At 48.6% G+C, this 27,754-nt stretch overlaps 11 protein-coding genes across 11 annotated transcripts; 6 read left to right on the top strand and 5 right to left on the bottom strand.

Moving 5' to 3' along the window:
• Positions 1–86: 86 nt before the first annotated feature.
• Positions 87–3,410, bottom strand: LTR84_009591 (uncharacterized protein; the record flags this gene model as incomplete). The annotated part of the gene is made up of 3 exons (XM_064853130.1): positions 87–1,833; positions 1,898–2,464; positions 2,533–3,410. 3 exons carry the CDS (start codon positions 3,408–3,410, stop codon positions 87–89), a joined length of 3,192 nt encoding a protein of 1,063 aa, XP_064709529.1.
• A 1,683-nt stretch (positions 3,411–5,093) lies between these two features.
• LTR84_009590 (uncharacterized protein) lies at positions 5,094–6,752 on the top strand (the record flags this gene model as incomplete). Its single annotated transcript, XM_064853129.1, has 1 exon — positions 5,094–6,752. The coding sequence occupies one exon, from the start codon at positions 5,094–5,096 to the stop codon at positions 6,750–6,752; it is 1,659 nt and encodes a 552-aa protein (XP_064709528.1).
• Positions 6,753–7,403: 651 nt separating this feature from the next.
• LTR84_009589 (uncharacterized protein) lies at positions 7,404–8,227 on the top strand (the record flags this gene model as incomplete). The annotated part of the gene is made up of 2 exons (XM_064853128.1): positions 7,404–7,438; positions 7,504–8,227. 2 exons carry the CDS (start codon positions 7,404–7,406, stop codon positions 8,225–8,227), a joined length of 759 nt encoding a protein of 252 aa, XP_064709527.1.
• A 142-nt stretch (positions 8,228–8,369) lies between these two features.
• VMA8 (H(+)-transporting V1 sector ATPase subunit D) lies at positions 8,370–9,385 on the bottom strand (the record flags this gene model as incomplete). Its single annotated transcript, XM_064853127.1, has 6 exons — positions 8,370–8,572; positions 8,622–8,672; positions 8,718–9,092; positions 9,148–9,158; positions 9,208–9,317; positions 9,368–9,385. 6 exons carry the CDS (start codon positions 9,383–9,385, stop codon positions 8,370–8,372), a joined length of 768 nt encoding a protein of 255 aa, XP_064709526.1.
• Positions 9,386–9,731: 346 nt separating this feature from the next.
• On the top strand, positions 9,732–12,263 carry SYF1 (pre-mRNA-splicing factor syf1; the record flags this gene model as incomplete). Its single annotated transcript, XM_064853126.1, has 1 exon — positions 9,732–12,263. The coding sequence occupies one exon, from the start codon at positions 9,732–9,734 to the stop codon at positions 12,261–12,263; it is 2,532 nt and encodes an 843-aa protein (XP_064709525.1).
• Positions 12,264–12,810: 547 nt separating this feature from the next.
• Positions 12,811–14,229, bottom strand: LTR84_009586 (uncharacterized protein; the record flags this gene model as incomplete). Its single annotated transcript, XM_064853125.1, has 1 exon — positions 12,811–14,229. The coding sequence occupies one exon, from the start codon at positions 14,227–14,229 to the stop codon at positions 12,811–12,813; it is 1,419 nt and encodes a 472-aa protein (XP_064709524.1).
• A 1,399-nt stretch (positions 14,230–15,628) lies between these two features.
• On the top strand, positions 15,629–17,581 carry LTR84_009585 (uncharacterized protein; the record flags this gene model as incomplete). Its single annotated transcript, XM_064853124.1, has 11 exons — positions 15,629–15,804; positions 15,855–16,099; positions 16,154–16,189; positions 16,243–16,341; positions 16,398–16,456; positions 16,509–16,577; positions 16,631–16,711; positions 16,768–17,088; positions 17,153–17,211; positions 17,264–17,447; positions 17,501–17,581. The coding sequence occupies 11 exons, from the start codon at positions 15,629–15,631 to the stop codon at positions 17,579–17,581; spliced, it is 1,410 nt and encodes a 469-aa protein (XP_064709523.1).
• A 1,057-nt stretch (positions 17,582–18,638) lies between these two features.
• On the top strand, positions 18,639–20,434 carry LTR84_009584 (uncharacterized protein; the record flags this gene model as incomplete). The annotated part of the gene is made up of 3 exons (XM_064853123.1): positions 18,639–18,785; positions 18,835–18,888; positions 18,941–20,434. The coding sequence occupies 3 exons, from the start codon at positions 18,639–18,641 to the stop codon at positions 20,432–20,434; spliced, it is 1,695 nt and encodes a 564-aa protein (XP_064709522.1).
• Positions 20,435–22,144: 1,710 nt separating this feature from the next.
• On the top strand, positions 22,145–22,714 carry LTR84_009583 (uncharacterized protein; the record flags this gene model as incomplete). Its single annotated transcript, XM_064853122.1, has 2 exons — positions 22,145–22,510; positions 22,565–22,714. 2 exons carry the CDS (start codon positions 22,145–22,147, stop codon positions 22,712–22,714), a joined length of 516 nt encoding a protein of 171 aa, XP_064709521.1.
• A 453-nt stretch (positions 22,715–23,167) lies between these two features.
• LTR84_009582 (uncharacterized protein) lies at positions 23,168–25,572 on the bottom strand (the record flags this gene model as incomplete). The annotated part of the gene is made up of 6 exons (XM_064853121.1): positions 23,168–23,902; positions 23,959–24,112; positions 24,205–24,660; positions 24,722–24,887; positions 24,943–25,303; positions 25,564–25,572. 6 exons carry the CDS (start codon positions 25,570–25,572, stop codon positions 23,168–23,170), a joined length of 1,881 nt encoding a protein of 626 aa, XP_064709520.1.
• Positions 25,573–25,929: 357 nt separating this feature from the next.
• Positions 25,930–27,628, bottom strand: LTR84_009581 (uncharacterized protein; the record flags this gene model as incomplete). Its single annotated transcript, XM_064853120.1, has 4 exons — positions 25,930–26,473; positions 26,536–26,930; positions 26,978–27,213; positions 27,277–27,628. The coding sequence occupies 4 exons, from the start codon at positions 27,626–27,628 to the stop codon at positions 25,930–25,932; spliced, it is 1,527 nt and encodes a 508-aa protein (XP_064709519.1).
• Between the last annotated feature and the right edge of the window lie 126 nt (positions 27,629–27,754).

Genomic DNA, 27,754 nt, shown 5'->3' with positions numbered 1-27,754 from the left:
CAACTTGAAAAGTAGAACAAGTGCAATAGTAACCCGAAATTCAAATTATGAGTTCCCACTCACAGCGTGAGCTGCAGCAGACGTACTCACTCATCATACAACACCCTCATCGTCGCTGGCACCGGCGACTCCTTAGAATTGCTATCAATGTACAATCTGAAATTGACACCAGCGACTTCATGCTCTCGAAGGTGGAGCTTCCCCGGCCTTCCCGGTGCGCGACGTAGATTGTTTAATTTGAACACTTCCTTCAATATCGCCGACAGAGCAAGACCGGCCACTCTCTGACCAAAGCACACATGCATGCCGTAGCCAAATAATGTGTAAGAATTGAGAGGCCTGGTAGGGTCGATCTTCTCAGGATTCGGAAAGGCCGCTGGGTCCATTGCTGCCTTGGACTGTGCGACAAGAACGATTTGATGCGCTTTGATGGGGATGGGGCCTCGAGCGCCGTCCTCAAATATCATGTCTTTTGCAGCCATCCTAGGTTGCCCTGGCACAATCCCAGCGTGTCTCATTCCCTCATAGACGAAGCCAAGGAGTTCACGATCAGAAGCTTCAGTATCTTGATGGGCCAATTCGATTATTCTGTCTTTGTACGTCTTGTAATCATCGCTGAGATAGAGATCGACCAGTAGAGATGCCTGTTGTGTAATGACACCGAGCAGAGGTCCAGCTAAGCCTAGGCAATCAGCTACCAAGGCCTCCAAGGGTAGTTTGGTATCTCGAAGGGCATGGTAGAAACGATCCGCCTCAGGGCCGACTTCGAATGCAGAGCCCTTGGCAAGCCAATCAACCAATGCCTCCTTGTGTCCGCCGTGTTGTGTTTTGAGATGTGCCTCGAAAACACCCCTCAGTAGCGGTGCCACCTTCAAGGACGTTTCGCGGAGGAGCCATTCGTTGACTGGTAGAATATTGAAGCTCTGATATTGGAAAGTGACCATCGTGATGGCAAACAGCTGGGACAATGATATCAGACCACGTGGATGCTCTTTCGTTTTCAAGGGAATTGCGAAGCGATGGGCAAGATACTCCACTGGCACAACGTTGGTGACATCTCGTATGACGTCCAACGATCTTCGTGAGTCAGGGTATTTCAAGGAGCTCCTTTTGATGGCACTAACGACATGCTCCCGGAAGAATGCAGTAATGTTCTTATCGAAATTCTCCTCATAGAACACTTTGTGCAAAATTGCTGTACGGTCGTCGTGTTGCTTCTTATCATCCCAGCCAACAATGAATCCGGTGCCGTCATTGAGCGTGCGGATCATCGGATCATAGATAGTCCGGAAAGAATCTCGGTCAGCAAAGGCCTTTTTGCAGCCCTCTTGAGTATGAATCCCAATGATCACTTGGTCACTAGCAGGTCTCTTTAGATCATATTTCTCAACCACCCCATTCCCCTTAAGGATACCCTTAACGGCTGTAGGTGTATAGAAGGGCAGTAAGGCATAAGGTGATGTGCCAGTAAACTCGCCAGGAAGCGCCCCAAAGAGTAGTTTCGGCAGCATACCTCCGTAAGCACCGCCAGCAAACTCAGAGAGTTTGTTAACACCCCAATTGGTCAGGGTTGTGGAGTTAAAATCGTACGTCAGAAAGCGATCACCCCTGACAAGTGCAACGGCATCGTCGAGAATGCCTCGTCCAACAGTCTGAGGTGGACAGACACCACTTCCTGGCATCGCTGGCTTGGTGCACTCGGCTTGGAGACCAGGGTATAGCTCCAAATTGTCGATGTGACCGTACAATAACTCTGCGGCACGAGAGGTGTCCTTATCATCATTCCACTCTTCAAAGCTTTCGTACGGTTTTAGATTGAGATATTTACGAAATCTAGTGAGAAGTTAGTATAAGTTGGGAGTTTGAAAAGTATCGGTCAGGGGAGTGTATGCTTAACTCATTTAACGTGCAAACCTTGAATGTCTCTCTTGCCTGAATCATACCTAAAATTTCCACAATCTTCATACTTGATGGTGTACCATGAGCGCCGAACGCGTGGGCTGGCTCTTCGATACAGTCTTTGATGATCTTGCCTAAATCAACATCATCAAATCTGCCGTCTTTACCTCTCTTTAAGTTAGCGAACGTCCAAGTTTTCGTCTCGGTCGACATTAGTTTATGTCCTTCTGTCTTCACCACCTTCTCGAAGAGCTTTGGTGTAAGCTTATCCATTTGAAAGTCTTTACCGAGATTCCATCGGATGAGGTCTTCCATCCAATTTGCATCGGCTGCGCTTAGAGCGGCATGCCAGTGATAGAGAACTGCAAACTCAACTGACACCACATTACCAGTTCCACGCTCTACGGGGACACCTGAGACTTTCATTGGCGCGTTCAATTCAAGAAACCACTCAGAGTTTGCGCGCGGTGTATTTAAGATTGCTGCGACATAGTCCTTTAGCACAACCGTTGCGAAGAAGCCGACGTTGATATTTCGAGCTAGTTGGAAAATATCCTCGTCTTGCCTAGATTAAAACCAGTTAGAGAGCTTAGAGGAAATAATTGAAGGGGAGGAGTTTTGTTTAATACTAACCACTTTTTCTCAGTATCAGACAACTTCTCCCAGTCACCATATTTATCAGACTCGTTTAACGACAAAAGTGACTCAGCGATGTGATTGTGGTTTCTCGAGAACATAAGTAAGACGGCAATCACACCAGGTGGCATCATCATTATTCTGGGTGATGCAATCGAGTCTGGATATATAAGTCCGTTCTTCGTCGTGCGAACTCTTGCCTGATCTTCAGCATTGTTTCCGTATAATGTCGATAGATCAACGTATGAACTCGTCTCATTAATCCAGGGGTTCTTTCGTGATGTCTGAAAGCACTCATGAATGACCACTGTGGCAAATGAGAAGAATAGCCTGTTCAGTCCAGAAGGATGAGGGCGGAATGGGCCTTTTCGTCGAAGAAGTGTTTCAAATACAAGCTCTGGGTCCGGTAAATCAGGCCCGACGGCCTTTGTCGGTGGCACGCTGCGACTGTATGGTGAGCCTGCCTTACCCATATCAGCATTCCAAGGATTATTTCCACTTCCGTCGGGCTTCCTGTATCTTGATTCAGGAGAAGCAGTCGTTCCTGCTGGGTGCGGCAGGTCTTGCCATAGCATATTGATGATCTGTGCTCCAGCCCTTTCACCAAGAGTGCTGTTAGCTGGAAGAGTCTGAAGCATAGCGAGACTGTTTTCTAGCATGAGCTCCTTATCATCCATGGCTTGTCCACTGACAACAGTCTTCACAACTTTAAGCACATTTTGTACCTCATCAGCATTGAGATGCGTTAGGTCATGAAGCATCGATGATTTCGTCACCTTGGGACGTCCTGATGCTTGCTCGTCGGTTTTGCCATCGGGGGCGCTGGTGGGTTCTGCCCAGAACAGACCGAATAATTTTGAGAGCAAACCGGCCATACTCACGAGACGCGCAGCCAGGTAGCACTGTGTATTCCCAGAAGATTCTTCGTTAAGTAGTAGATAATTTTATCAAAAGTTGTACTTAATTGTACGGAGAAAGGGTTTGTATGCTTGCCGTCTGGGGTCGAAGGAGCATGGAAATATCATATAATGCCTGGTTCGAATCGTTGATTTCAGGGCATCCCTCAGGGCCATAACTCTTCAGTCACTGCCATACATGAGTGCCTCACAGAGTTGACAGAGTTTGTTTTCGTGTCATGCAAACATGCGAGTTTCACCATGCTGATGCATCGAGCCCTCAGCCGCACGACAACAAGACGTTCTGTTTGCACTGTGAGTGGAAAAGGTTCGAATCCCGCCAATCCGTCGATGAAGTGGCTTGCAATATGCCAGTCCAGAGCGTGTATGACCTAAGCTTGCAACTGTTCACTTACGTGAATGCATACATCCGTCAAATGAGATTGCATATCCTTGACAATGCAGCACATTGCGCTGTTCAGGCTCTCATGGCTCTCATGGCCATCATGCAGTTGTGACCTTCCAATGAGAGATTGGCGAAAGGAATCGAGCATGTCAGCCAGCCTCCAGACACCACCAGCGGCCTAGAACTGCCAAAAAAGAGTTGGACATGCATCCCTAAGCATGGCGTGGTCCTTTTCGGGTAGGCCTGAAGCGTGTGGCGCCCTTGCAGCTGGAAGGTTGAGAGGATGCAGAGCAACACATGAGTCCCGATTAGCCAGCTAGATCTGAGAGAGTCTTAGCTTTGGTTCCCGTCTGGAGTAGATGAGTAGTTTAAGTTACGAAAGAGGTAACAGTGGGCGCTGCTATTCTTTACCTGAGATATCTAGATCTAGAAGCTTGACGGAACTGGAGCGGGGTAGTTGCAACAGCTTTCCTTAGTTAGTTTGTAAGGGTACACCGCAGTTTTTGAGTTGTCCAGAGCAGTGTTGTTCCAAAGGCCTAGAATAGTTGACAGAAGTGATTGGCAGACCGCGTGTTTGTTCGAAGCTCGAGCCAACCACCCACAACCTCGCTTCGGCCACGCGGCAGCACGCCTGAGTATGCTCCCGCCAAATTTTCTGTACTCGCTCCTGTCCGTTGAAGGGGAGTAGCAAACATGCTTCACTGCCTGTAAAATGCGAATAGATGAGATGCGGCTCCGGAAACTTTTGCATCAACTCAAACTTCGACCATCAGCCGCAGACTAGTATGAGAGGACACCCTAAATCTCGAACCAAAAAAAGGTAATTGCGGAGTAGTCCAGAGCAACAGTGCTCATGAAGAATGCAGGGATCCGCACCTACCTGCATTGTAAGACTTGAGCCAGCCATATTTTTCATTCCCTGTGTACCAGCTTCCGCTGCTCGAACTGACCAGATCCATCGAGCAGCACAATTCCCAAACTGGACAAGGATCACATTTCATGTTCCTACCACAGGTTGGCCACCCGATGAGGCCTACTATTTCGGTGCAGTATCGGGAGCGCAGTAATCTTTGCTGTGTCGGCCTGGGCATATAAACGGGTCACAGCTCGCTGGCAGGTTGATTTCCAGCAGAAGGACCCATCAAAGACGCGATCGTCATCCCAACAACACCAAGGGATGACAGTCCTTCTCACTAAGCCCATCAGTCAGAAGGGGTTGATAGCGTCCAGAATCGTCAAACAAAATCGGCAGTACGATGGAAAGTCCAAACGGTTGGACTCGACATGCATACCCCGTTCAGTCGTCCAAAACTGAACCTTGTACAACACCCTTGCCACAAGAAAATCTTGCATCCACAATTCAATTCCCAACGAGGATTCATGCCGTGCAGGAAGCAGAAAAGTTCCAACCCCATGGCAAGACTATTGTTGTCTGCTTGGATGGCACTGGTGACAAGTTCGACGGTGACAACAGCAACATCGTGTACCTAGTTAGCTGTTTGAAAAAGGACGACAAATTTCAGAACACATACTACCAAGCAGGGATTGGCACATACAGTAACAATGGAGTTAGCTCTGGGATCTCCGCCAGTCTTGATATGGCAGTTGGTAGTCTCCTCGGGCTTCACGTCCGAGATGCCTACCACTTCCTGATGCAGACCTATAAGGAGGGCGACAAGATCTGCATCTTTGGTTTCTCAAGAGGGGCGTACACCGCGCGTTGTCTAGCCGGCATGATTCACAAGATAGGATTGCTTGCCCCGCACAACGTGGCCCAGATACCATTTGCTTATGACATATACAAGGATGATAGTAACCAGGGACGAGAACAGAGTATTCAGTTCAAACGTACGTTTTGCACGAATGTCAGTGTTTACCTTCTTGGACTGTTCGATAGTGTTGCAAGTGTTGGGATTATACCACGCGACTTGCCCTTCAGTACGACTAGCACAGCCAGATGTAACTATATCAGACACGCTGTGGCCTTGGACGAACGTCGTGCCAAGTTCAAGGTGTGCCGCTTTGAAGGATCCGACTATGTGCCACCTGCGGAGGAGCCACGGTCAGGTACTGCCGCACCAGCAGTGGAAAACAAGGTCGTCGAGCAGTCAGATGGATATGCTCACAGACATAGTCTATCGAATGGTGAAATTGTGACGCCCGACAAAATTAACAGAATGAAACGGTCACTATCTGAGCCCTCAGGATCGGTCCAGGAGAGACGCCCAAAGTCTCGACAGATGGTGTTGAAGACCGACCTGCTTGAAATCTGGTTCGCTGGTTGTCATGCTGATATTGGTGGTGGTGCCGTCAAAAATGAAGAGCGCCATCGGCTGGCCCAGATTCCACTGCGGTGGATGATCCGACAATGTTTCGAATGCGACACAGGGATCATATTCAAAGCAAAGATGCTCGTCGAAATGGGTATTGATGTGCATACTCTCTGGCCAAAATACATTAAGCTAGAAGCCCCCATTCTTGGACCGTCTCCATCTCTAGTGGAACAGTATCAATCAGGCCTTCCCCCCAGAAGTAGGCGTTCGAGTCTACTTACCCCTATTAAGGGTCCTATGAAGAAGAGAGGCTATTTCGATCTCAGCCTTACAAGCCCTTCAAGCTTCGACTGGCTGCCAGAGCAGATTGAAGATTACTTTGACGCCCTATCACCCATGAATGATCAACTGACAGTGGCGATGGCCTGGTGGATGCTGGAGGTGTTTCCTACAGGATACCAGATGTACAATCCCAAAACTAATGTTTGGGATTCGAGGATCGGCATGAATTTGGGCATGCCTCGTCCAGTGATTGGTGCTGAACCCAACCTCCACTGGACGGTGCAGCATCGCATGACGAACCTGGGTTACAAGCCCAAGGCATTGATGGAAAAAGGTGCTGTGTGGCAGATCATGGCCTAAACCTCATGTCCCCAGTATCGATATCATACGCATTGGTGGTATCTGGTTCAATAGTTCGTTCACCCTCTAATCAATGGCTTTGGCGTAGTGCTCAACAAAGGAGAATAATAGAAAAGAGGATGCCAAAGTACATAGTATGGCTACCGTTAATAGTGGGACATTATGATATTTGTTTCCGCATTTGGGATGATCTTCATAGTCGCAATTTCTTCTCCTCCATGCGTGACTAGCTACCTGCTTACCTACATAGCATCCAGCGGACGTCAGAGTCGTGAAGCATCTCATTGCGTCTTTCAGCTAATACCTAGGTACTCTGTAATCGTTGAGCACTGCGGGCGACAGGGTAGGGAATAGCGTTCGTGATCAACGAATTCTGTCATGCCCTGCAGCGTGGTGGCTAGATAGATAAGTTATGTTGCGGAACTCAGGAGTGAGGACATAACCGCAAAAGCAGCGATCTCTTCTGAGCCTGGCTGCGCCAAGAAACGTCAGGTGACCTCTCTGGCGAAGGCTCGATTCCGGGCCTTCAATATCTGAAGATGCCCAACTTCGGTCCCCAGTGTTGCGCATTTGACCGTCGAATGGAGATACACCCGTCGCTCTTCTGTTTTCGATCTCCCTAGTTTCTCTATTTTTCATCATATCCTCACCATGGCCACCTCATTGCAGAACCCTCCAAGCGCGACGTATGGCCCCATTCCCCTCCTTTGCCTCGCTGCAGCAACGTCAAGCTGATGCATGTTTACTACAGGATCTACGTCAAAAACCTCGAGGAACGGATCAAGATTGATGCACTCAAAACGGCGCTCACCGAAATCTTCTCCGAGTTTGGTAACATCATTGATCTTGTGGCTAAGACGAACCTCAAAGCCAAAGGCCAGGCATTCATCGTCTTCGACAACCCCGAAGATGCAGCGACGGCGATCGAAGAAGTGAACGGGTTCGAGCTGTTCGACAAGCCCATGCAACTGGAGTTCGCGCGCACCCGATCCGACGCTACGGTCCTGAAGGAAGACGGGGAGCCAGGGCTGGAGAAGTGGAAACGAACGCGGCTCGCGGAGAAAGAGAGGAAGCAGGCCGTGGAGGCTACACAGCAGAAACTCAAGAGACCGGCGCCAACTGCTGGACCGCAGGATCCATCTGGTCTGGCTGCGAGACCTGCGAAGGCCGTCAAAGGTGCGGGTCTCAAAGCCTCGGGCACGAATAATGCAGCGATCATTCCGGACGAGTATTTGCCCCCGAACAAGATTCTGTTCCTCCGAGACCTACCGGACAGCTACGATGCGGATGGTCTATCGAGGATATTCAGCCGGTTTGAAGGGTTTAAGGAGGTGCGCTTAGTACCTGGCAGAAAAGGGATTGCTTTTGTGGAATATGAAGCGGAAGCCGGTGCTATCAGTGCAAAGGAGGCCACCGCAGGCATGCAATTGGGTGACGAAGGCAAGGGTATCAGAGTCACCTATCAACGCGCATAAGACACGACGACCTTACAGCTTCACTGGCTTCATGAAAAAGCATTTGATTTCTACTGGAGTTAGGATTACACATGGATTGATACCCTTGCATAGTAGCGGGCTGGGGTGGACGTGTCATAGGCGTTTATCAATACAGCGCCTCTCAAAAGATGACATCTTCATCTTCTTGTTCACCGAGCACATCGGTTGTCTCGACTTTCTGAGGTTCTTCCTTGTGTTTGTTCTTCTCTCTCTGTGCGAGTATTTCCTTATCGGCAGCTGCTTGATCGCGCTGTTTCTTGTTGGAGACCTTCTTCAGTCTGTAGAATTCCTCACGATCGAGCTCATCGAGTTCGGAATTGATATCTATTGTCATATCAGTTAGCAGGCTCTTAAGAAACGGGGTTGGACATACATTTTATGGTGTTCTCGGTTCGTGGAATGATGACATGCTCAATGGCGTTGACTACATTGTCAGTCTTTGACTTCATATCAGTGGGCAAATGATTACCTCTTCTGTTCACCACCTTAATCACCTCATCCAGAATGACAAAAGCTGTCTGGAGACTCGCCAGCTCAACAAGCGCTTCGACAGCCCTGGTGTATGTCTCCCGACATCTTTGTACTTGCTGACCACCTTTTCCCAAACCAGTCAAGCCGAAATCATTGATCTCGTCCTTAGTGAAACCTTCAAATTGAGGGAGAAAGACACCAGAGACGTTCTCCTGCTTGGTCTTAATTCTGAACCGAGCATTCTTGACGGACTCCTGGATCTGGTAGCCAATATCTCCGCCCACGGCGTATGTAACTTCGGCGAGAGAGAACGATGCAATTTGCATGACTCTGCCCATCTTTCTCTTGGCCTCATCGATTCGTTTGAGGATCTCTGTAGTGGCTCAGCACCAGTATCGTAGGACATGTGGGGGATGGTCAGTATCTACCTCGAAAGCGCCTGTATGGAGATTTAGCATAGATCAGAGATACGATAGATATGGACTCACTTTGTAAGGGCTTCACTCTTCCTCTTGAGCAAGCTGTGACCTGTCTGAGCACCCTTGAGCTTGCTGTTCATCTGACCCAAAGCCTGTCGAGTTGGGAAGACGGGCTCTCGCTATTCGTTGCATTAGCCAGCGATCGACTCCTATGGTCCGAGGCACATACTCCTGCACCTGAGGACATCTTGGCTGTCAAGCGCGTGTGCGCTGCTTGTATCGCTGTAGGTAGTTTCGCAGGTGTGAGGAAAAGCAAGGGAGAGCTCGACGCTGTCTATGTTGACTGTAGCTGATCAACGATGCTTGCACGTGCAAGGCTGCGGCTTCGATCGACGATGCCAAGGTGATATCGGCTGAATGTTTCCCCGCCGTGTTTCTCGGCAGACATGCCTTTTTCGATGAGCCGCCTGATTTCTCCGAAAGTAAAGTTTCGCATTTGCTGAAACACGAGCTTCATCTCTTTCTGTCAGCGCGACTAAAGGCCTGCGATGCCTGGAATTGTACGGGTCTCAAACCCCAGGTCGACCGTCTCAATGACCATGGTATCCTCATCCTCTCAACCCTTGAAACCAGATTTCTATCTGATTTCTGGTGAGGATGCCATCTATGAGCAAGATATTCTCCGCAATCCCGGGAGCATTCGACCGTGGCTCACCTACATCGACTACAAAGTGCGCAATGGAACGATACATGAGCAAGCATTCGTTCAAGAGAGGGCGTGCATACGGCTCCCAAGGTCATACAAACTATGGAAAATGTATCTCGAATTTCGGGTTAAACACCTGAAAAAGAAAAACCCTGTCAAATACAGAGCGGAGTTCACGAAGGTCAATGCTCTCTTTGAGCGGGCGCTTGTTCTTTTGAACAAGATGCCCGTCATCTGGGAGATGTACCTCGTTTTCCTGCTCCGACAGCCATATGTCACCAAGACTCGGAGAACTTTCGACCGATCTTTACGGGCTCTCCCCATCACGCAACACAATCGAATATGGAAGCTGTACAAGTCCTTTGCCAACTCTGCATCTGGGGAGACGGCCGTAAAGATTTGGGCTCGATATATTCAGGCGCACCCGGAAGATGTGGAAGATTATATTGATTTGTTGGTTGAAAATGGCCACTATCTGGAGGCTGTTAAGCACTATATTCGGATTTTGGACAACCCCAAGTTCAAATCAAAACACATCAAGAGTGAATTCCAACTTTGGAGTGAAATGGTCGACTTGATGGTTAGCAAAGCAAGAGAACTTGGCGATAGTTCGGTTTCTTCTTTCGACGCCGACACCATCATTCGAAGTGGGATCGAAAGGTTTGCAGATCAACGAGGCAAGCTTTGGGCAGGGCTCGCTACCTACTGGATCACACGAGGTGATTTTGAAAGGGCACGAGACGTGTTTGAGGAAGGTATCACCACCGTCATGACGGTGCGCGACTTCACAATGGCTTTCGATACTTATGTCGAGTTCGAAGAATCCATACTCTCAACACTCATGGATGCGGCCTCTGCTCGTGCATCCAAGGGCTTGGTGGATGCAGAGAAAGACTACGATGTCGACATGCGCATGATGCGCTTCGAGCATTTGATGGATCGAAGACCTTTCTTGGTCAATGATGTACTATTACGGCAGAACCCGAACAATGTTGTGGAATGGGAGAAGCGCGTGGCACTGTGGAGCGACAACAAAGAAGAAGTCGTTCAAACATACACTGATGCGATCGCCGCAATCGCACCAAAAAAGGCCATCGGAAAATTTCATGAATTATGGCTCAACTATGCAAAATTCTACGAAGAAGCAGGTGACCTAGAAACTGCGCGGATCATCCTCGACAAGTCAGTCAAAGTGCCCTACAAGTCAGTAGCGGAGCTGGCTGAGACTTGGGTTGGATGGGCAGAATTAGAACTTCGAAATGACAACTTTGATGGGGCTATGAAAGTCATGGCGAAGGCGGTGCAAGCACCCAAGCGAAGTACGGTCGAATATTTTGATGAAAGCCTTTCACCACAGCAAAGAGTACACAAATCCTGGAAAGTTTGGTCATTCTATATCGACCTCGTCGAATCCGTCGGCACCCTGGATGAAGCACGTGCAGCTTATGATCGTGTCTTGGAGCTTCGCATTGCCACACCGAACACCATCGTCAACTATGCAAATCTCCTTGAGGAGGCTGGATATCACGAGGAATCGTTCAAGGTCTACGAACGAGGACTCGATGTTTTCAGCTACCCTGTTGCATTCGAATTGTGGAATCTCTACTTGACCAAAGCTGTCAATCGTAAGATCGGGATCGAACGACTCCGTGACTTGTTCGAGCAAGCCGTGGAAAATTGTCCTCCCGAATTCGCCAAAGCCATTTTCCTTATGTACGGCGACCTAGAAGAAGAACGTGGTCTCGCTCGATCCGCCATGCGGGTGTATGAACGTGCAACCCGTGCTGTGGCGGATGGCGATCGACTCGACATGTTCGACTTCTACATCACCAAATCAGCCTCCAATTTCGGGCTGACTTCAACACGACCAATCTACGAGCGTGCCATTGCCGCACTCCCAGACGCTGAAGCCAAAATTATGTGCCTCAAGTTTGCAGAGATGGAGCGGAGACTGGGCGAAATCGACCGCGCAAGAGCTATCTACGGCCACGCCAGTCAATTCGCTGACCCGCGCGTGGACAGCCCATTCTGGGACACATGGGAGAAATTCGAAGTTGCTCACGGCAACGAAGATACATTCAAGGAAATGCTCCGCATCAAGAGAAGTGTGGCCGCCAAGTTCAATACCGATGTCAATTATATTGCCAGCCAGGCCGTCAAGAGAGGTCAGGCCGCAGCGAGTTCTACGGTCGACTTGGACGGCCAAGACGGCCAAAATGGAATTGCTGGTGATGCGATGGCGGCATTAGAAAGACAAGCTCGTGCACCTGTCGGATTCGTGGCTGCTAGTAGCGGGCCTGAAGGTGGAAATCGACCTCCTCCTTCCGAGTCGCAGCAAGCCGAAAAGCCTGCTCCTACCACCGTAGCAGCCAACCCCGATGCCATCGATGTGGATATTGACGATGAGGACGACGATTGAAATGAACTGAACTGACTTTTTTTTTTATCACCAAACCATGAGAATCATTTACATGTGATGTGATCCGGCAGACTATAGGCTGGAACGAGCTGCTAGAGAATTCCTTCTTGCCTCAGAACTCCAGCTCATATTGACCTAGAGAACTGTACTTTGACTCTTTTCTCTTCTATGGACCTCTTCCAGGAGTGCCTTTGTTACTAATGGATAGGTATTCTCACATTGCCGAGGCCTTGAATACTCAAGGGGCAGATTAAAACTTCCTTCCATACAATGCAATATTGTAGCTATAACCCTTAGTGGGCCCACGACTCCATGTCCCTTACGATACTAGAAGTGTCTCATGCAATCGTATGCAATCGTCTGGAAACTAGATGCCCTAAATGCGATATAAATGCTCCACCAAATGTAGATGAAATCCCACGCTTCCAGCCAACAACCGAGTCTTGCTTCTCATCATACCACCCAACACGCCGACAACAAGACTTGGAGTCTCAATTTACTCATCAACACATTTATATTCGCCCGTCTTCCCAACCTCCCAGGCGAGCTACTTAGGATAATCCTTAACATGAACACTCTGCAATTTAACAAACTGCTCGAAGCCAAAGCGGCTCAACGTGACGCCCTTCCCGCTATCCTTCCACCCCGTCCAGGCAAGATCGGGACTCGGATAGTCGGCACGGTTGACAAAGACGGTGCCGGCCTGGACTCTGCGCGTGAGCTTCTCGCCCAGGGCGGTATCTTTGGTCCAGATCGACGCCGTCAGCCCAAACACGCTGTCGTTCATCAGCGAGATCGCCTCGTCGTCCGACGACACTTTCTGCACGGGGATCACTGGCCCGAACGTCTCTTCGGTCATGACGGCCATCGAGTGGTTGACGCCCGTCAGGAGCACGGGTGCAACAAAGTTTCCTCCGCTTGTGGGCGGGTTGGCGAACGTGTCGTTTGCGGGGGTCTCGTCCTTTGCACCTTTGGACAGCGCGTCGGCAACCTGTGCGGCGATGGCGTCCTTGGAGCGCGCGGACACCACGGGCCCGACGTGCGTGCTCTTGTCGAACGGATCGCCGAGCTTGTAGCCGCTGAGGACCTTCTTGACCTCGGACACGAACGAATCATATATGCTTTCGTGTACGTAAACGCGCTCCACGGCGCAGCAGGACTGGCCGGAATTGAAGATCGCGCCGTCGACGATCTCCTCGGCAGCCCAAGCGGCGTCCACGTCTGATCGGATGTACGCCGGGTCTTTTCCACCAAGTTCAAGCCCGACGGAGACGTTGACGCGCGAAGATGCGATGCCCTGGATGGCCAGCCCACCGGCGACGGAGCCAGTAAAGCAGATGTGGTTGACGTCCTCGCTGAGTATCAGGGGTCGTAGGTCCGTCGGCGATCCACAGTGGAGATATTGGATGACGTTTTTGGGCAGGCCGGCCTCGGTGAAGATGTCCAAGATGTGTTCTGCGATCGTCGGCGTCTGCGGGCTGGGCTTCAAAATCACGCTGTTGCCCGCCAGGAGCGAGGGGATGAGGCTGTTGACCAGGATCAGGTACGGATAGTTCCATGCGAAAATCACCAGCACCACGCCGACGGGTTCTTTGCGCAGGTATCGCTTAAACCCAGCCTCCGCCTCGCCGGGGTATTCCTTCTCAAGCTCTTCTGGAGCGATCTTGTTGAGGTATTCTGCTCGCTTGACCGCGGTGGTGATCTCCTTCGCTGTGTACGCGATGGGTCGGCCCATTTGTTCTGTAAGTTCGCGGGCCAGCTCGTCCTGTCTCTTCAAAAGAATCTCGAGCGCTTTTGTCACGATCTTACGCCGGCTTTCGAGCGTTGGGTGGCTCTGGACATAGGCTTTCTGCGCCTCTTGCGCCGTGGCCCCGAGTTTCAAGATGTCTTCCGGTGAGAGGCCATGGCGTGTGAGGATGGGTTTGTTGGTGGTGGGGGAGATCGTTGTGATGGTTTCGACGGCCATTGTGGTGCGGTGTTGTTGCTATATGTATTGCTGAATAGTCGAAGTAATTGTTACCCAAGGAGGATATTGTTACAGCAGAGGCGAATCAATTCTGGCATCAAGTTCGAAAAAGTTCTGGATGCCCCTCACCGTCCAGGCGCGGTGGGGCTACTTTGAGCTCTAACATCTGGCTATTCTGTGCACCCACTGAAAAATCACCCGGGCTGGTACATATTCCGAGCCACTACGTCAGATTATGGAGCATTACGATAGAGTACCAGTGTTGAGCCTAGACTACTACAGCAAAAAGACTACCTATGTACTCGAGATTCATAATACATTCATTACAAAATCAATACGAATTAAGGACTGAAAGGATAATAGTATTAGCCCCTCGATATGCTCAACGACTGAATTGGAGATTTGTGTGGAGCCGGGAGAAGCCAAAGGAGAAGTTGAGCAGAGGGCTTGGGTTCTAGTAAACCATGGGCATGGCGACAGTAGATTTTATATGGCTGATCACAATTTCACGCTCTTGTGAATCACCTTACTTTACCCAATGTTTCCTCACCTGTCTGCTCCACACGGCCTAATACACTTACAATTTTCGAACTCATTCAGTATAGAACATATCTTTAGCTCTTGTCACAAGTTTATTCCTGGTAACATGACCATATCACTCTTTATGGTCACCGGACGACTTGGGTCGCAAGGTATCATGCTCTGGCGGGTGACAGAATACAACATATCGAAAGTCCCTATGAACTCTTTGTTCGAGTCAGATGCTCCGCGGATCTTTCACGGCCTTATCTATAAAGCCATTCCTCGCTCGGCACGACTGTCTGTGTCAGTCCACTCGAGGTATACACAGCTTATCCAGAGGCGGTCAAAGTTATCCAAAGGGCGGCTGGAAGCTTTACGAAGGAGGCGGGAACACTGAGCCCAAAGCGATTGAGATGAGGAACAAGGACCAGTACGTGTGGAGACACCGAGTGCTCGCGCGTCCAAATCAAGTGTACTACTGAAGGTATGGAACTCGAAAACTATACCTTGATTGTCCCAAAGTCGCATAAATGCCTCATATGACTAACATAATTGAAGGACGTATGCTGATGAGTACCAGGCAATAGATTGTTTTAGACTAGTACATGCCACCTCAGCTTGGAAGTTTCAACCAGTGATATTAGAATAAGTACTTGACCCTCTAGTGAATTCCACGTGCCTAGGAATGGGGCTAACGTGTTCGGACTACGGCTCCACTGATCTGGACCGGCACTCCACGACCGAGGATTAAGGGTCTGATCGTTTGGGAAAGGTTAGTGCGCAGATGCAGGGTGTAAAAAGAAGACTGATATAAAGTAAATGTGGTGGTTTTGTGCACTGACAGTGGTAGCAAAGCCATCAGAACTCTATCGACAACATGGCCGAAGGTGCGCTCCGGGAAATGGGCTTCTCAGACCGTATACTGAGTCCTTCGTCCGCCGAATTCGCACCAGCATCGCTTCGTGCCAATGCTGCAGCCGAATGCAAAGCTGCACTGATTGCATTTCCAGCTTCTACAGAAGCTGTCTCCTTGGCAATAAGATTTGCAGCACGGTAGAATCCCTTTCAGAGGTACCGCTGGTAGACTTCTGATTCGAAACTAGTTCCAAGCTAGAGATTGCTGTCAAGTGTGGGGGTCACCATTATTCAAGCGCCAGCAGCATCGAAAATGGCCTTGTAATTGATATGGGTGCCCTCAAGAGCGTCTCAATTGACAAGGCCGCTATGAAGGTGACTATAGGAGGCGGCTGTCTATGGGGGGACGTCTATACAGCATTACGCGACAAACGCCTTGTCTGCGTTGGAGGCGGTGTCCACGTGGTGGGCGTTGGTGGTCACATCACGGGGGGTTAGGTGCCTAAGCACTTCAAATAATACTAGACAACTGACATATGATTTGCAGGCGGCTACGGGCCCTTGTCCTTCAAATACGGCATGGGTAAATCTCCTGTCCATTTGGCCTTGGTTGCACATGGGTCTGATTCATAGCAGCATGTGATAATGTCATTGAAGCCACCGTCGTCGTTGCAGATGGAAGAATACTCCGAGCCAGCGAAATAGAGAACTCCGATCTGTTCTTCGCCATCAGAGGTATTGAAAGGAATAGTAAAGCATTTTTTGTCCTCAATGCTGATCATCCTCTCCAGGCGGCTCTTCCTCATTCGGCGTTGTTACGGAGTTCGTGCTCAAAATATATCCTGATCAAGTAGGTCGGATCCGCTTTTGCTACAAACGTCGTCTAACGCACTATCCTGCAGGGCCCCTATTTCTTCAAATCTGTTGGCTTTACAGCTGATGCCCGAGTAAAAGTCTTTTCTGAACTGAGAGTGAGTGATGATAGATGGTAATGAATTTTGCAAGTGCTGATGGGTACGTCTAGAGTTTTCTTGCACGCATTCCGGTTGAAAGACAGATATTAGTGTTTTTAAACTTCGTTCGCGGTCCACCGCCACACAGTGAGGTTTGAGAACTCTCAATGCTTTTTTCACATCGCAAGTACGCTGATGTGTATCACAGGCACTAATCATACTGAACTTCTTTGGGCTCGGTGCTGTCGAAGACTTCGAGGATGTTTTTGAGCCATTTCTCAAAGCTGGAACACAATTTCTCAATCATACAACACATTGCCCATCATTGGTCGAGTTTAGTCATGTCATTGATGATCTATTACTTCAAGGTGCACCGCGGAAAGCCAATGGGGGTGCTCCAATCACCAGTCTATGGCCGGGAATGGCAGAAGAAGTTTGGGATCGTTGGATGAGCTACACAGACGCAAATCCAGATGCAAGACAAACAAAAGTGTTTCTGGAATTTCACAACAGTAAGCGGCAGCGTCCGGTAAGTTACCAGATCCCACTCAGCACGTTTCTCTTGCTGCATCACTCATGAATCTGGTGAGTAGGAAACAACATGTATACCAGTCGATGTACCAAGACATGGAATGTGCGTATCGAGCGAAGAGTAGGTTAGATGCATTCTCTTTGATGGACGTTGAATACTCATGAATGGACAGACATCATGACCCAGCTGGAGATCAACGTGCTGAACAGTGGACTCACGAAATGAATAATGCGGTACGTTCGTATGAGAAACGATATGGAGCACGAGACTTGGGAGTCAATGGCAACGCGAGCATGTTGATTGAGAAAAGCGAGGATGTCTGGGGTCAACACTACTTTCGCTTGCGGAGAATCAAGGTAGGTCTTCCATACGGACCTCCGTTTTGTTCTGACACTAAGGTCACATACAGGCGAAATACGACCCGACATATGTCTTTAAACGCTACTTCCCAATAGTGTTAGATCTAGATGGCGCTAGCGCATCGTTATAAACAGCATATAACAGGGACTCATTCGTACTTTGAGGCAGCAGAAGATTATGTCTCTTGCACGCAGCTCACGAGATACTATATGCCATACCTCAAATATCATATCCTGCGTATTGGGCCACGTAGAGCAATGAAGCTTGTCTTTGAAGTGGGGGCACGTCATGCCCACAAAGAAAGATCGTATATGTCCATATAGTGTATTCATGCGAGCCTCACTACGAAACTGCCTGTGCCGTGCCTGTGAATCAATTCACAATGCGATTGCTCGATTTGAACCCCATGAGCCCAGTCCCAAGGATCTCAGAGTTCCAATTGCCAGACTTGCATCGCGGAAGTCATTCACGCAGTGCGGAAGTCTGTGGGGTATGTCGTCCTGTGAAGCCGGTCAGCGTGGCGCTACTTGTGACTCGTCAGTCTTGCGAGTATCTGGTAAGTCAGTGGCGCCTCATGGGTCCCGTTACGCCGCGCAGTTGCCTAAGGTAAATCAGCTTTTCCAGCAAGGCTGAGGAGTACCCGGTGGAGCCGAGCCTAGCCCCAAAATTGATGTTCAGTCGTCTCTTGGACCAGTCTCTTGACAAGAAGTGTGTAGGAAAAGACTGCTCGGCTATCAAAGAGTCTGGCCAAAAAGTGCCATGCCAATGATGGAATATACCAAGCTGTAACACTCGAAGTAGTGGTTGGCAGCCTTTTTCAGGCATCACACACTTCGGATAATTCGACGCTCTCCCGAGCTCGTGAATATCGCTTCAGTTAACAAAATTGACACATTATTGAACGTTCGGCATTCGTTTTTTCCTGGCAAGAACTGTCGGCAGTCTCTGGGAGAATTTCTTCATCCGCCTCTCTAGGTTCATGTTCAGAACCTTACCAACCAAAGGAAGACCCTCTCTACCATCCCTATATCCACCATTCCCTTTCTTTGCTTTCGGCTTGGCTATTGTGATGCTATATCAAGTCTTCCATCTCCTGATAGAATTTTCTTCCTTCTTCCAATACTCACCATCCTTGCAATACTACCATTGTGACTGCTATCTCATTGGTCGAGCAAAGGATTTAAGCCATGGACTCTCATCTGAATGCATCTGAGAAACAACCAGATCTGATCAGTAGTAACGATGACGAAACTCCGAATCATCTTGAGCGAATCCCCACGATTGAGCAGAACAACTATCACGGCCTCACTCCCAAATGCATCATTGTCTATCTTGTAAGTGCATCGAATCTCAAGCAGATACAAGGGGGACTAAACATAATAGGCTGTGCTTTTCGTTGGATTTGCACAAATGATGGTTATTGTGACTTCAGGACTCGTAAGTTTCACCGGCCTACCTTTCCGGCAACACACTGACCATCCGTACAAAGCTAACCCGAAGTATGGTTGCCGATATTGGCGGCCAGTCTAAATCGCAATGGATGTCGCAAACAGTCCCAATCATCAATCTCGCACTTGGTTCTCCGGTTGCTCAAGCTGCCGACTACTGGGGCCGCAAATGGCCTATGTTCGTTTCATGTGTTCTGGCTATCGTTGGCTGTGTAATAGTCTCGCGCGCTACCAATATCGAGACTGCACTGGCAGGAAATGTGCTAGCAAGTAGCTCCACTGGAACTCAGCCACTTCTCTTCGCAATTGCCTCGGAGATTCTACCAAGACGATTTCGTCCCGCAGCTCAAGGAGGTCTCACTGGTATCTTTGCTATTGGCGCAATTGTCGCACTTCTCATGGGGTCTGCCGTCACTAATCATAGTATTGACGGTTGGCGCATCGTCTGGTACTTCACGACTGGACTATTTGCCTTTGCAGGAGCCGCTTTCCTCTTTTTATACAACCCACCATCACGCTTCGAACAGGTCAATTTCACACTAAGTCAAAAACTGAAGAGGTTGGACTGGGTCGGCATTATTGTGCTCCCCGTATCAGTCACGGTTTTTGTTATTGGCCTCACCTGGTCTGACAATCCGTACAGTTGGAAAAATGGTCACGTTCTCGGCCCATTCATTGTTGGCATCGTTCTTCTCTTAGCACTTGTTGGGTATGAGGCATTTGTCAAGAAAGACGGTTTGTTCAACCACAAGTTGTTCAGACATGATCGAAATTTTTCTATCGCACTATTCCTAATATTCGTTGAGGGGATGGCGTTTTTTGTGGCAAACACCTTCCTTCCGCTGGAAGTCTCTGTTCTTTACAGCACGAATCCAATCATGGTGGGCTTCAACTTCAGCATTGTCTTCATCTGCGCCACTGTCAGCACAATTCTGGCTTCTATCTACTGCTCTTGGAGCAGATCACTCAGATGGCCTGTGGTCATGTCTTATTCTGGTTTTGTGCTGTTCTATGGTAGGTACACCCCTAAAAATTGCCAGAGAATCACTGACAAAATCCAAGTGACTATGTTGACGCTGCGTTTGGGTGACTCCAAGAATGTTTATGGATATCCCGTGTTTCTGGGTCTAGGACTAGGTGGTTGTCTGACGCTTGTTGTCGTCGCTGCCCAGTTCAGCGCACCTCCTGAGCTTCTTGCGATTGGTAGCGGAGCACTCATCACTGCCCGATCATTTGGTGCTGCTATCTGCCTCCCAATTGCGAACGCCATCTTCTCTTCGCAAATATCCAAGAATCTGCCACATGAAATCGCCGAAGCAGTGCTACCATTGGGAGTGAGTCCCGAGAACCTAGGTCTATTCATACAAGCCTTGAGTGGTCATGACAGTGCTGTACTTGGGGCTATTCCTGGGGTCACACCACAGATCATTGGAGCTGGCGCGCATGCCTTACAACATGCATACCTGCTATCACTGCGCCCTGTCCATGCATTTGGTCTGGCAGTCTCTGCTATAGCTGTGATTGGCAAGTACTAGACCCTTTACGAGCTTTTAACCAAACTAACCAGTCTGTCCTAGCCGCTGCCTTCTTGATTGATCATAAGGGAGACTTCACAATGCACGTTGAGGCTCCTCTTGAGGTGGAGAAAGACTCAAATGCTACAGAGTAGAAGCCATGACAACTTGCCAGTCTCTAGACACTGTATGCCCATGTTGTTCCTGACCGTTATGAACTCAAGGGTTGAGATAAAGCCTTGTAGAGATTGAGTACGAGAGGATCGCTCGATCAGAGAGAAGTCAGTTCAATACTTCATTTGATGGTCAATTGCGGCTGACAAGGACAATCTAAGTCTTCATCCCTATTTGCAGTTTTGATATAAAAGTCAAAATTCTTTGCAACAAATTCTCCTGTCCCCGTAGCTCACTCTTACGTTGCAGGCTAAATCTAAAGTAGTACAACATTCCATCCTTACACCTCATGCTAGTCGGCTTCCACTAGTTTTCCTTCAATTGGCAAATAGGACATACGATGGAGAGCACTCGCAATTTTCGCCAAGGGTAAGTTCGGACTCAAGGCATAGAGATCCGTAACAAAGTAGATCAGCGCTACAGACTACAAGGAACTCGACTGTGAGATACTTTTCACATTCTGATTTCTCCCTTATGATCTTCTTACTGCTGTTTCATTAGGCAATGCCCAGTCCGGTATTGCGGACAATATTGATCACTTTCGTAGAGCTCGATACCACTGCAGGTGTGCCAATACGTCAATAGCCCGAAATGTCTCATCCTTCATCTACCTGTTGGCTATGCAATTGAAGGGATATTTACTAGTTAGAATAGTATTACTTTGTGCTTTATCATCGAAATCTTAGCATCATGTCCAGACCATGGCCTTCTCTTTGATCGTTAGTGAAAGCGCAACTTCTAAGCATGTTGACGGAGCAGGGAAGGGACACAATGGGTAGTTCATGGCCTCGTTTTTTTGCAACCCGCGTTGCAATCTAAAAGAGGACTTCTTAGTAGGAGAAAATGTCGAGCCGGCAACCAAAAAAGAGACATCTAGTCAATTCTGCTCCCGAAATGGACTACTTAGGGAGTGGAGCCGTGAGTGGTCACGGAGATACCAATCCCACGATAGCTACATCATCGCGGTTCTCCACAGTTTGTCGGAGGTAGTCGTCGGCTTTTGCACCCCCAGAATGTACGAACCAAGCTTGATCGGGGAAGACCCACTAGTAACTAAATCCAGTGAAGGATGCATGCAGACCCGAATATGCTTTTCGGCATTGCAGGCTACAATCTGCCACCTGGGTGTAGTATGTCTGGTGTCACTTCAGATTGGGCACCATGAAGCCTCCAAGGAGCTCCGTGGAAAGGACTTGTCGGCCACGCAAGCTTTGAGCAATGATGAAATGCAGCTTGGTTGTTAGCAACATTGGCCAAGCTTTCGTGAGACAATATTATGGGCGTGGCAATCAGGACCCGTGTGGAGCCGGCTTTCGGGCGTGCGCAAGATTGGCCATGCTTCCACGAGAGGCATACACGAGAAAATGTGACTGAAACGCCAGACTGTGTGGATCACTCGGTATTCCGACAACGCTTGGCAAGGAGACACGGACATCAAAGTGAAAAATGATAATACGACGTCTCCAACTCTAGAGGTGTGGACTATCACAACAATAACAGGGCTGGCTGGAAACACACCATCTGAAACTCTACGAACACAGATACGAGTCAGCGCCCATGGGTATAGAAACAGGCTCTAAGGTCAGACGCATAGTCACCACACATAATGACCTCAAATCTGGACTTTTACTCGAAGACGAGCAAGAGCTCATTGCGGGCTTCGCGTCTAATGCAAGAACGATATGGCAACATGAGAAATATCCAGCTGAACTCGCGACCAAGGATGCTGCTGAAGGGAAAGTTCATATCTATGCATCTGGGTCTCTGATCCGTGTCGTCGACTTCCCAGCTAATTCACAAGGACACAATCATCGCACGCTCAGTCTTGATTATGGCATTATTCTAGACGGAGAGATGGAACTAGTGCTTGAGGATGGTAGTCGATCCATCGCTCGTGCAGGAGATATTGTTGTCCAGCAGGCTGTAAGAATCAAACGTTGTCTTTGTGGTTGAATACTGCTGACAGGTGTCGAATAGACTATCCATCAATGGAATAATTTGAGTGACAGAGCTGCAAGAGTCGTATTTGTGCTTATGCCGTCTGTCGCACCTGAGAAAGACGGCAGGGAACTGGGAGAAGAAGGATATCCGGAGAACATCAGGCCAACTTGGAGAAAAGACTGGTAGTTGTTGGCGAGCCTGTAGAGGAGTTCGAGTGCTACGCCCGCATTCTTCACGAATAAAATCAAGTCTCGGGGAATGCTGTCACATGCTGAGGTTTACAAACCTGTTTTGTCTCGTTGGTCACTTTCAATCATTTGGCGAGTCTTTGATCGTATGACTTCTTTGACAATGTTAAGCAACCCCTTATATATGGCCAGCCTTCCGAATTCATGTACGACCTGGCGAAGTCATAAAAGGCCGGCCACGACGAGCAGTAAGCCAGGCCAATCTTTACCAGCTCGCAGAATAGTCATTACAATCATACGTCTTTAAGCACGTAACTGCTGATTGAGCCACTCACACTGCAATTATGAGGACCATTGGAAGATTGCGAGTTATCAGGTTTGACATTGTATATTTTCATTGGATAGATGCTCTATTCTGATTCCCTCGAGATTATGCCGCCTGATTCACCGCCTAGTTCTTGACTGGATCCAATAGTGGCACAACCAAATGACTGTCATATTTACCGCCAAAATGAAGAGTCTGTATGCCTTTGTTGTGATGCGATTTTCCCGCCATTGAGTCAAACTCCATCATACCCATATAGTGACCCGCAATTTTCACGACGAGGGATTCACCTGCGTCAAAAATGATTCCAGTGGGCCAGACGGGCACTTCAAGCCGAGTGATAGTTCCAGGAACAATCGATTCTCTCTTCGTGTGGGAGTACTCTGGCCAGTCCCCAAGCCTTTTATCTGAAGTTGGGATCTTACTGACGGCATGACTAGCCCTCAATGTTCCGGGCGCCCCAAGATATTTGAGGAAACACGAGTTGTGTACCTCTGAAGGGTCCGAGACTGGTGGAACAAAGTCTTTCAGTGGTACGTTCATATTCTGGACAAGTTTTCCCACTGCATCTAGTTTCCTAACCTGCACAAAGACGTCGAAATCGTCTTCGGTGGCGTTCGAGACGTGAATGACAAGCCATGAATAGCCAGCTAACCATGTCGGCTTAGTGAATTTGTGGCTGAATAAGATTTCTTCCAGGTCGTTGTCGTCTTGCTTTGGGAAATAGCTTCCATCATAAGAAAGAGTACCAATCTCGTCTGAGGGCTCTTCGTGAAGCTTTGAATCTTTCCCAAGATAGAATTTTGTATATTTGGCTTGAGGTATCGGATATTCGGGGAAGACAATATTCTCCTCATAGTCCTGAAGGCCATGTCAGCTTTCGGTGAGAAGTGATAAGAAAATTGGTAACCACTCACTTTGTTGAAACCTAAGAACGAAACTCGGACTTTTGGTACTTGAGTGAAGTCATTTTCAACCCCTTTGAGGAAATGGGCGAAGAACCGATCCAGCTCCACGGTGTTTTCCTCTTTATAAAGGTCTGACCATTCCTGTCTAGGATGAATTCGTAACCTATTTTGCCAAAGGACCAGAAAGTCAGTGGACTGGCACGACCTAGAGGGTAATGTTTGACCCTTTGTTCTGAGCAGACTTGTATAGCTTACCATTTATCCTTAGATGCTAGCTCATTGAAAGAACGAATAGATCCCGTTGTATGAAGCGCACTCGAGTAGCTTGCAAGCACGTAAGCCGGCACCGTTATTTTGTCCACCTTGGCTCGCTTATCCTCCCAATACTCATTGTAAAGCGGGTATCTCTCCAACATCTGAATGACGCCTTCGACGCCATTACGCGACACTTGGGTATTTTGAAGGAATCCCCACATCGTATCATAGGGGTAGGGTACTCCACCTCGAGCTAGTGTGTCACGGTAAAAGTCAGCCGCACCTTCCCATGGAGCAATTGCTGCGAGATGCGGTGGTTGCTGCGCAGCGATGAACCATTGGGACATGGCAAGCCAGCTGTTGCCAGCAGTACCGACCTTGCCGGTGCACCAGTCAAGCTGAGCAATATACTCAATTGCATCGTACCCGTCCTTTCCATCCTGTTCGCCTAACCACCTGTTCAGCATCGATGTTAGTGACATGACACTGATCTGCAGTTTGGAGATAGCACACTTACGGAACAACACCCTCAGAGTCCCATGAGCCTCTCAAGTCTACGTTAACGATCGCATATCCTTTCGCCACCCATTCAGCCGGATCCAAGCCTTCGAACTTTTCGTATCCACTAAGGCGATCTTTCTGAACTCCGAAGCGTCCTGGAAGCATGTCTAGACTATTGGGGCCTGAGTTGAGCCTATTAATACACTTTGATATCGCATCGATGGATGGAACACCTACCATTACCAGACTTTCCATACGGGCTCCAGATCACAATGGCAGGAACCTTTTCGTTCCCAGTCGGTCGGAATATATCGACGTAGATCTTCACCCCATCTCGCAGAGGAATAGCATAGTCCTTTTCGAAGATAGTATCGACCTGGAATGTGGCGACATCCTCTGATTGGCGGTATCCCTTCTTGATGGTCTTTTTGCTCGGATTGAATGGATCATATTTCCCTAGAGCTTCTTTGTTTGTCAATGGTATCGTAGGGGCTATAGCTGTTTCAAATCCTGCAATACGTAAAGACATCTTTTCTTTAATCTTGCTGAAGCTTCTAGGTATTTCGGTAGTATCGGAATCACGCTTCCCAGGATAGAGCTTTCACAAAATCTGATCGTGGTTACTATATGTAGAAATATATTTTGTATGTATGAGGCTTGGATCAGTGGAGCCGTTGACGCATGGGCTTGTTTCCTGTAACATGGCTTGACCCTTGGTTAGCATCTCAATGGGGAGGATAAAGCTGAGTGACCTCGGCCCCACAAAAGACAGACGATGTTTCAGTCGCGAAGCTGCGTAGAACTATTTCCGGCCGCTTGAGGCACTTGTGCTTGAGCCGGTGTTAGGCTGAGTCTCACAAAGTCCATGGTCAAGCTGCCTAAAAGCACCAAGAGAGATCTAGTCCCCAGTTAGATGGCGGGAGGAAACCATTTCTTAACTCGAAAACCTGTTTAGATATTGCGAAGTCATTATTAGTTATTCGATATTTAATGAATCGCTCAACGCTGTTATCTAGCTGGACTTCATGGCATTTGTGTTCCTCCTAAAATACTACAAACTACGAAAAGCCCGCGTCGTAGTGCCTTTCAATGAGCAGAATCACGTTTCACGGGTCACAACTCCAAAGGCGACGAATTTCAAGAATAATGTCGCCGTTAGTCTTCTAGCCACTTTTTGTCTGTCGTATCTATTCTCCTAATTTCCAGCTTCTCTCGCTGTTCATGTTAGCCACGAGCAATTACAGGCAACGTGATGAAGCTATGGTTCCCACCGATGTGTATGCTGTTGATGCCCGCGAAATCCTCTGGCTTGCGATCTTCAGGATGCTCATGAGAAAATTTGCCCACTCCTTGCGTGTCATGCCCAGCCACTTCAAATACCAAACTCTGGCCGGATTCCAACACTACGTTGGTTGGCCAGATCTCAACATCTACCTCATAATGTTCATTTTCGGCAATTTTTTCCACGTCCGTGCTAAAGTAATCCCGATAAGGCAGATATTTGTGATGCCCTGGATTCGTGGCGTTTGTCTTCCTCAGAGACATCCTCAACCAACCTTTCGTAATCGGCACAGGGTCTCCCATCGTACCCGTAAAGTAGACTTCATTTCCAGATTGGTCGAGTTTGCGAAGGGTAACGAACAGATCGATGTCAGACGGAGGCGACGCATCTGCCTTCGAACGAGACGCACTCACTGTCAAATGTGCCACGATGTGTCCAGTTATTTCGAGCCTCGCCGAGGTCTTATGTGTAAAGCATAGCGGTTTCCTTTGAACAGTTTTGATTATTAGCTATCGCTCCCCGAATTTTGCTGATAGACGAAAACTTACCCCTCCATGGCATCGTATGCAAAAGACGTAACATTCGATTGGCTAGTTGTTGAAAGTTGCTGCTCTGCAGTTAGGTAGTACTTGGTATATGTTGTGTCGGGTATAGGCCAATCTATCTCCTCTCGATGAGGGAATAACAATTCTCGTTCCGGATCGTCGACTCCTGCATCGCCTTCTCGTAGACATAGCTTGACTCTGGGTTGCTTTCCAGACTTCCAGCCATCTTCATCATTACCTTTTAAGAAGCAATCGAAGAATGAGCGTTGCAGTCGAGCACAATGGGCGTAGTAGAAAGGAAGATCGTGCCTGCCAACGATAAAGTGGAGAAACTTGTGCTCGGAGCTGGCTCTCATCCAGCCCAGAACATTGCCGCGGAGGTGAAGTAGTATACCGCCCTTCCAACGAGTCAGCGGTTGTAAAATATCTCAGCAGCTCAGCTTACCCAATTGGCAACGCTGAGCAGTGGAGTTGTTATATCCTCTGGTGAATAGTCTCTTGTCTTGTAGTAGTCCTCGTCTCGAAATTTATGAGTTACTGTGTCAAGGGTTTGGTTTCGTCTGTTTTGTTCCAAAGTCGCCTTATCAAGGTCGCCCTCGATCGTGTCTCGTCCCCACTTACGAGCAGCCCGACCGGGCATTCCATATTGATTTGGCTGAACACCATTCTTCCACCAAAAGTCTAGGCCGGATGAATCGAGTTAGAGAATCTAGGCTATACCACCACGATATCAGATAGACTTACCAATAAATCTATCAGATAATATACCCCCATGTCTTACTCTGTCCCGATAGTAATCACTCATACCCTCCCAAGGAATTATGGCAGCTAGGCCCTTCGGTTTGCGTGCTGCTACCCTCCATTGAGTACCTGCAAAGTAGCTAATACCAAGCAGACCAACTTTTCCAGTCGACCATGGTTGTTCCGAGCACCACTCAACAACATCAAAGAAAGCTTCCGATGTGCCTCGAGACATGGTGTCGAGAAGACCTGGACTTTGTCCAGAACCTCTCTCATCGGTGCGCACGATGATGTAGCCTTGCTTAGTCCAGTAGCCAGGATCAGGTGTTTCCCAGGATGAATGAGCCGATTTCATCTCTGTATTCAGCTGGTCCCAACTCTTTTTATTAAAGCTCTCATAGGAAACATCTTTTCCATCTACAAGGGCTGTTCAGTGATATCACTTCAGTTTCAGACATAGGAAGATACATACAGGGGCCAT

The sequence above is a fragment of the Exophiala bonariae genome (genome assembly GCF_035927105.1).
Source record: "Exophiala bonariae strain CCFEE 5792 chromosome Unknown scaffold_4, whole genome shotgun sequence".
Taxonomy (NCBI): Eukaryota; Fungi; Ascomycota; class Eurotiomycetes; order Chaetothyriales; family Herpotrichiellaceae; genus Exophiala; species Exophiala bonariae.
The sequence above is the reverse complement of the archived record's forward strand: the minus strand, read 5'-3'. Positions and strand labels throughout refer to the sequence as shown.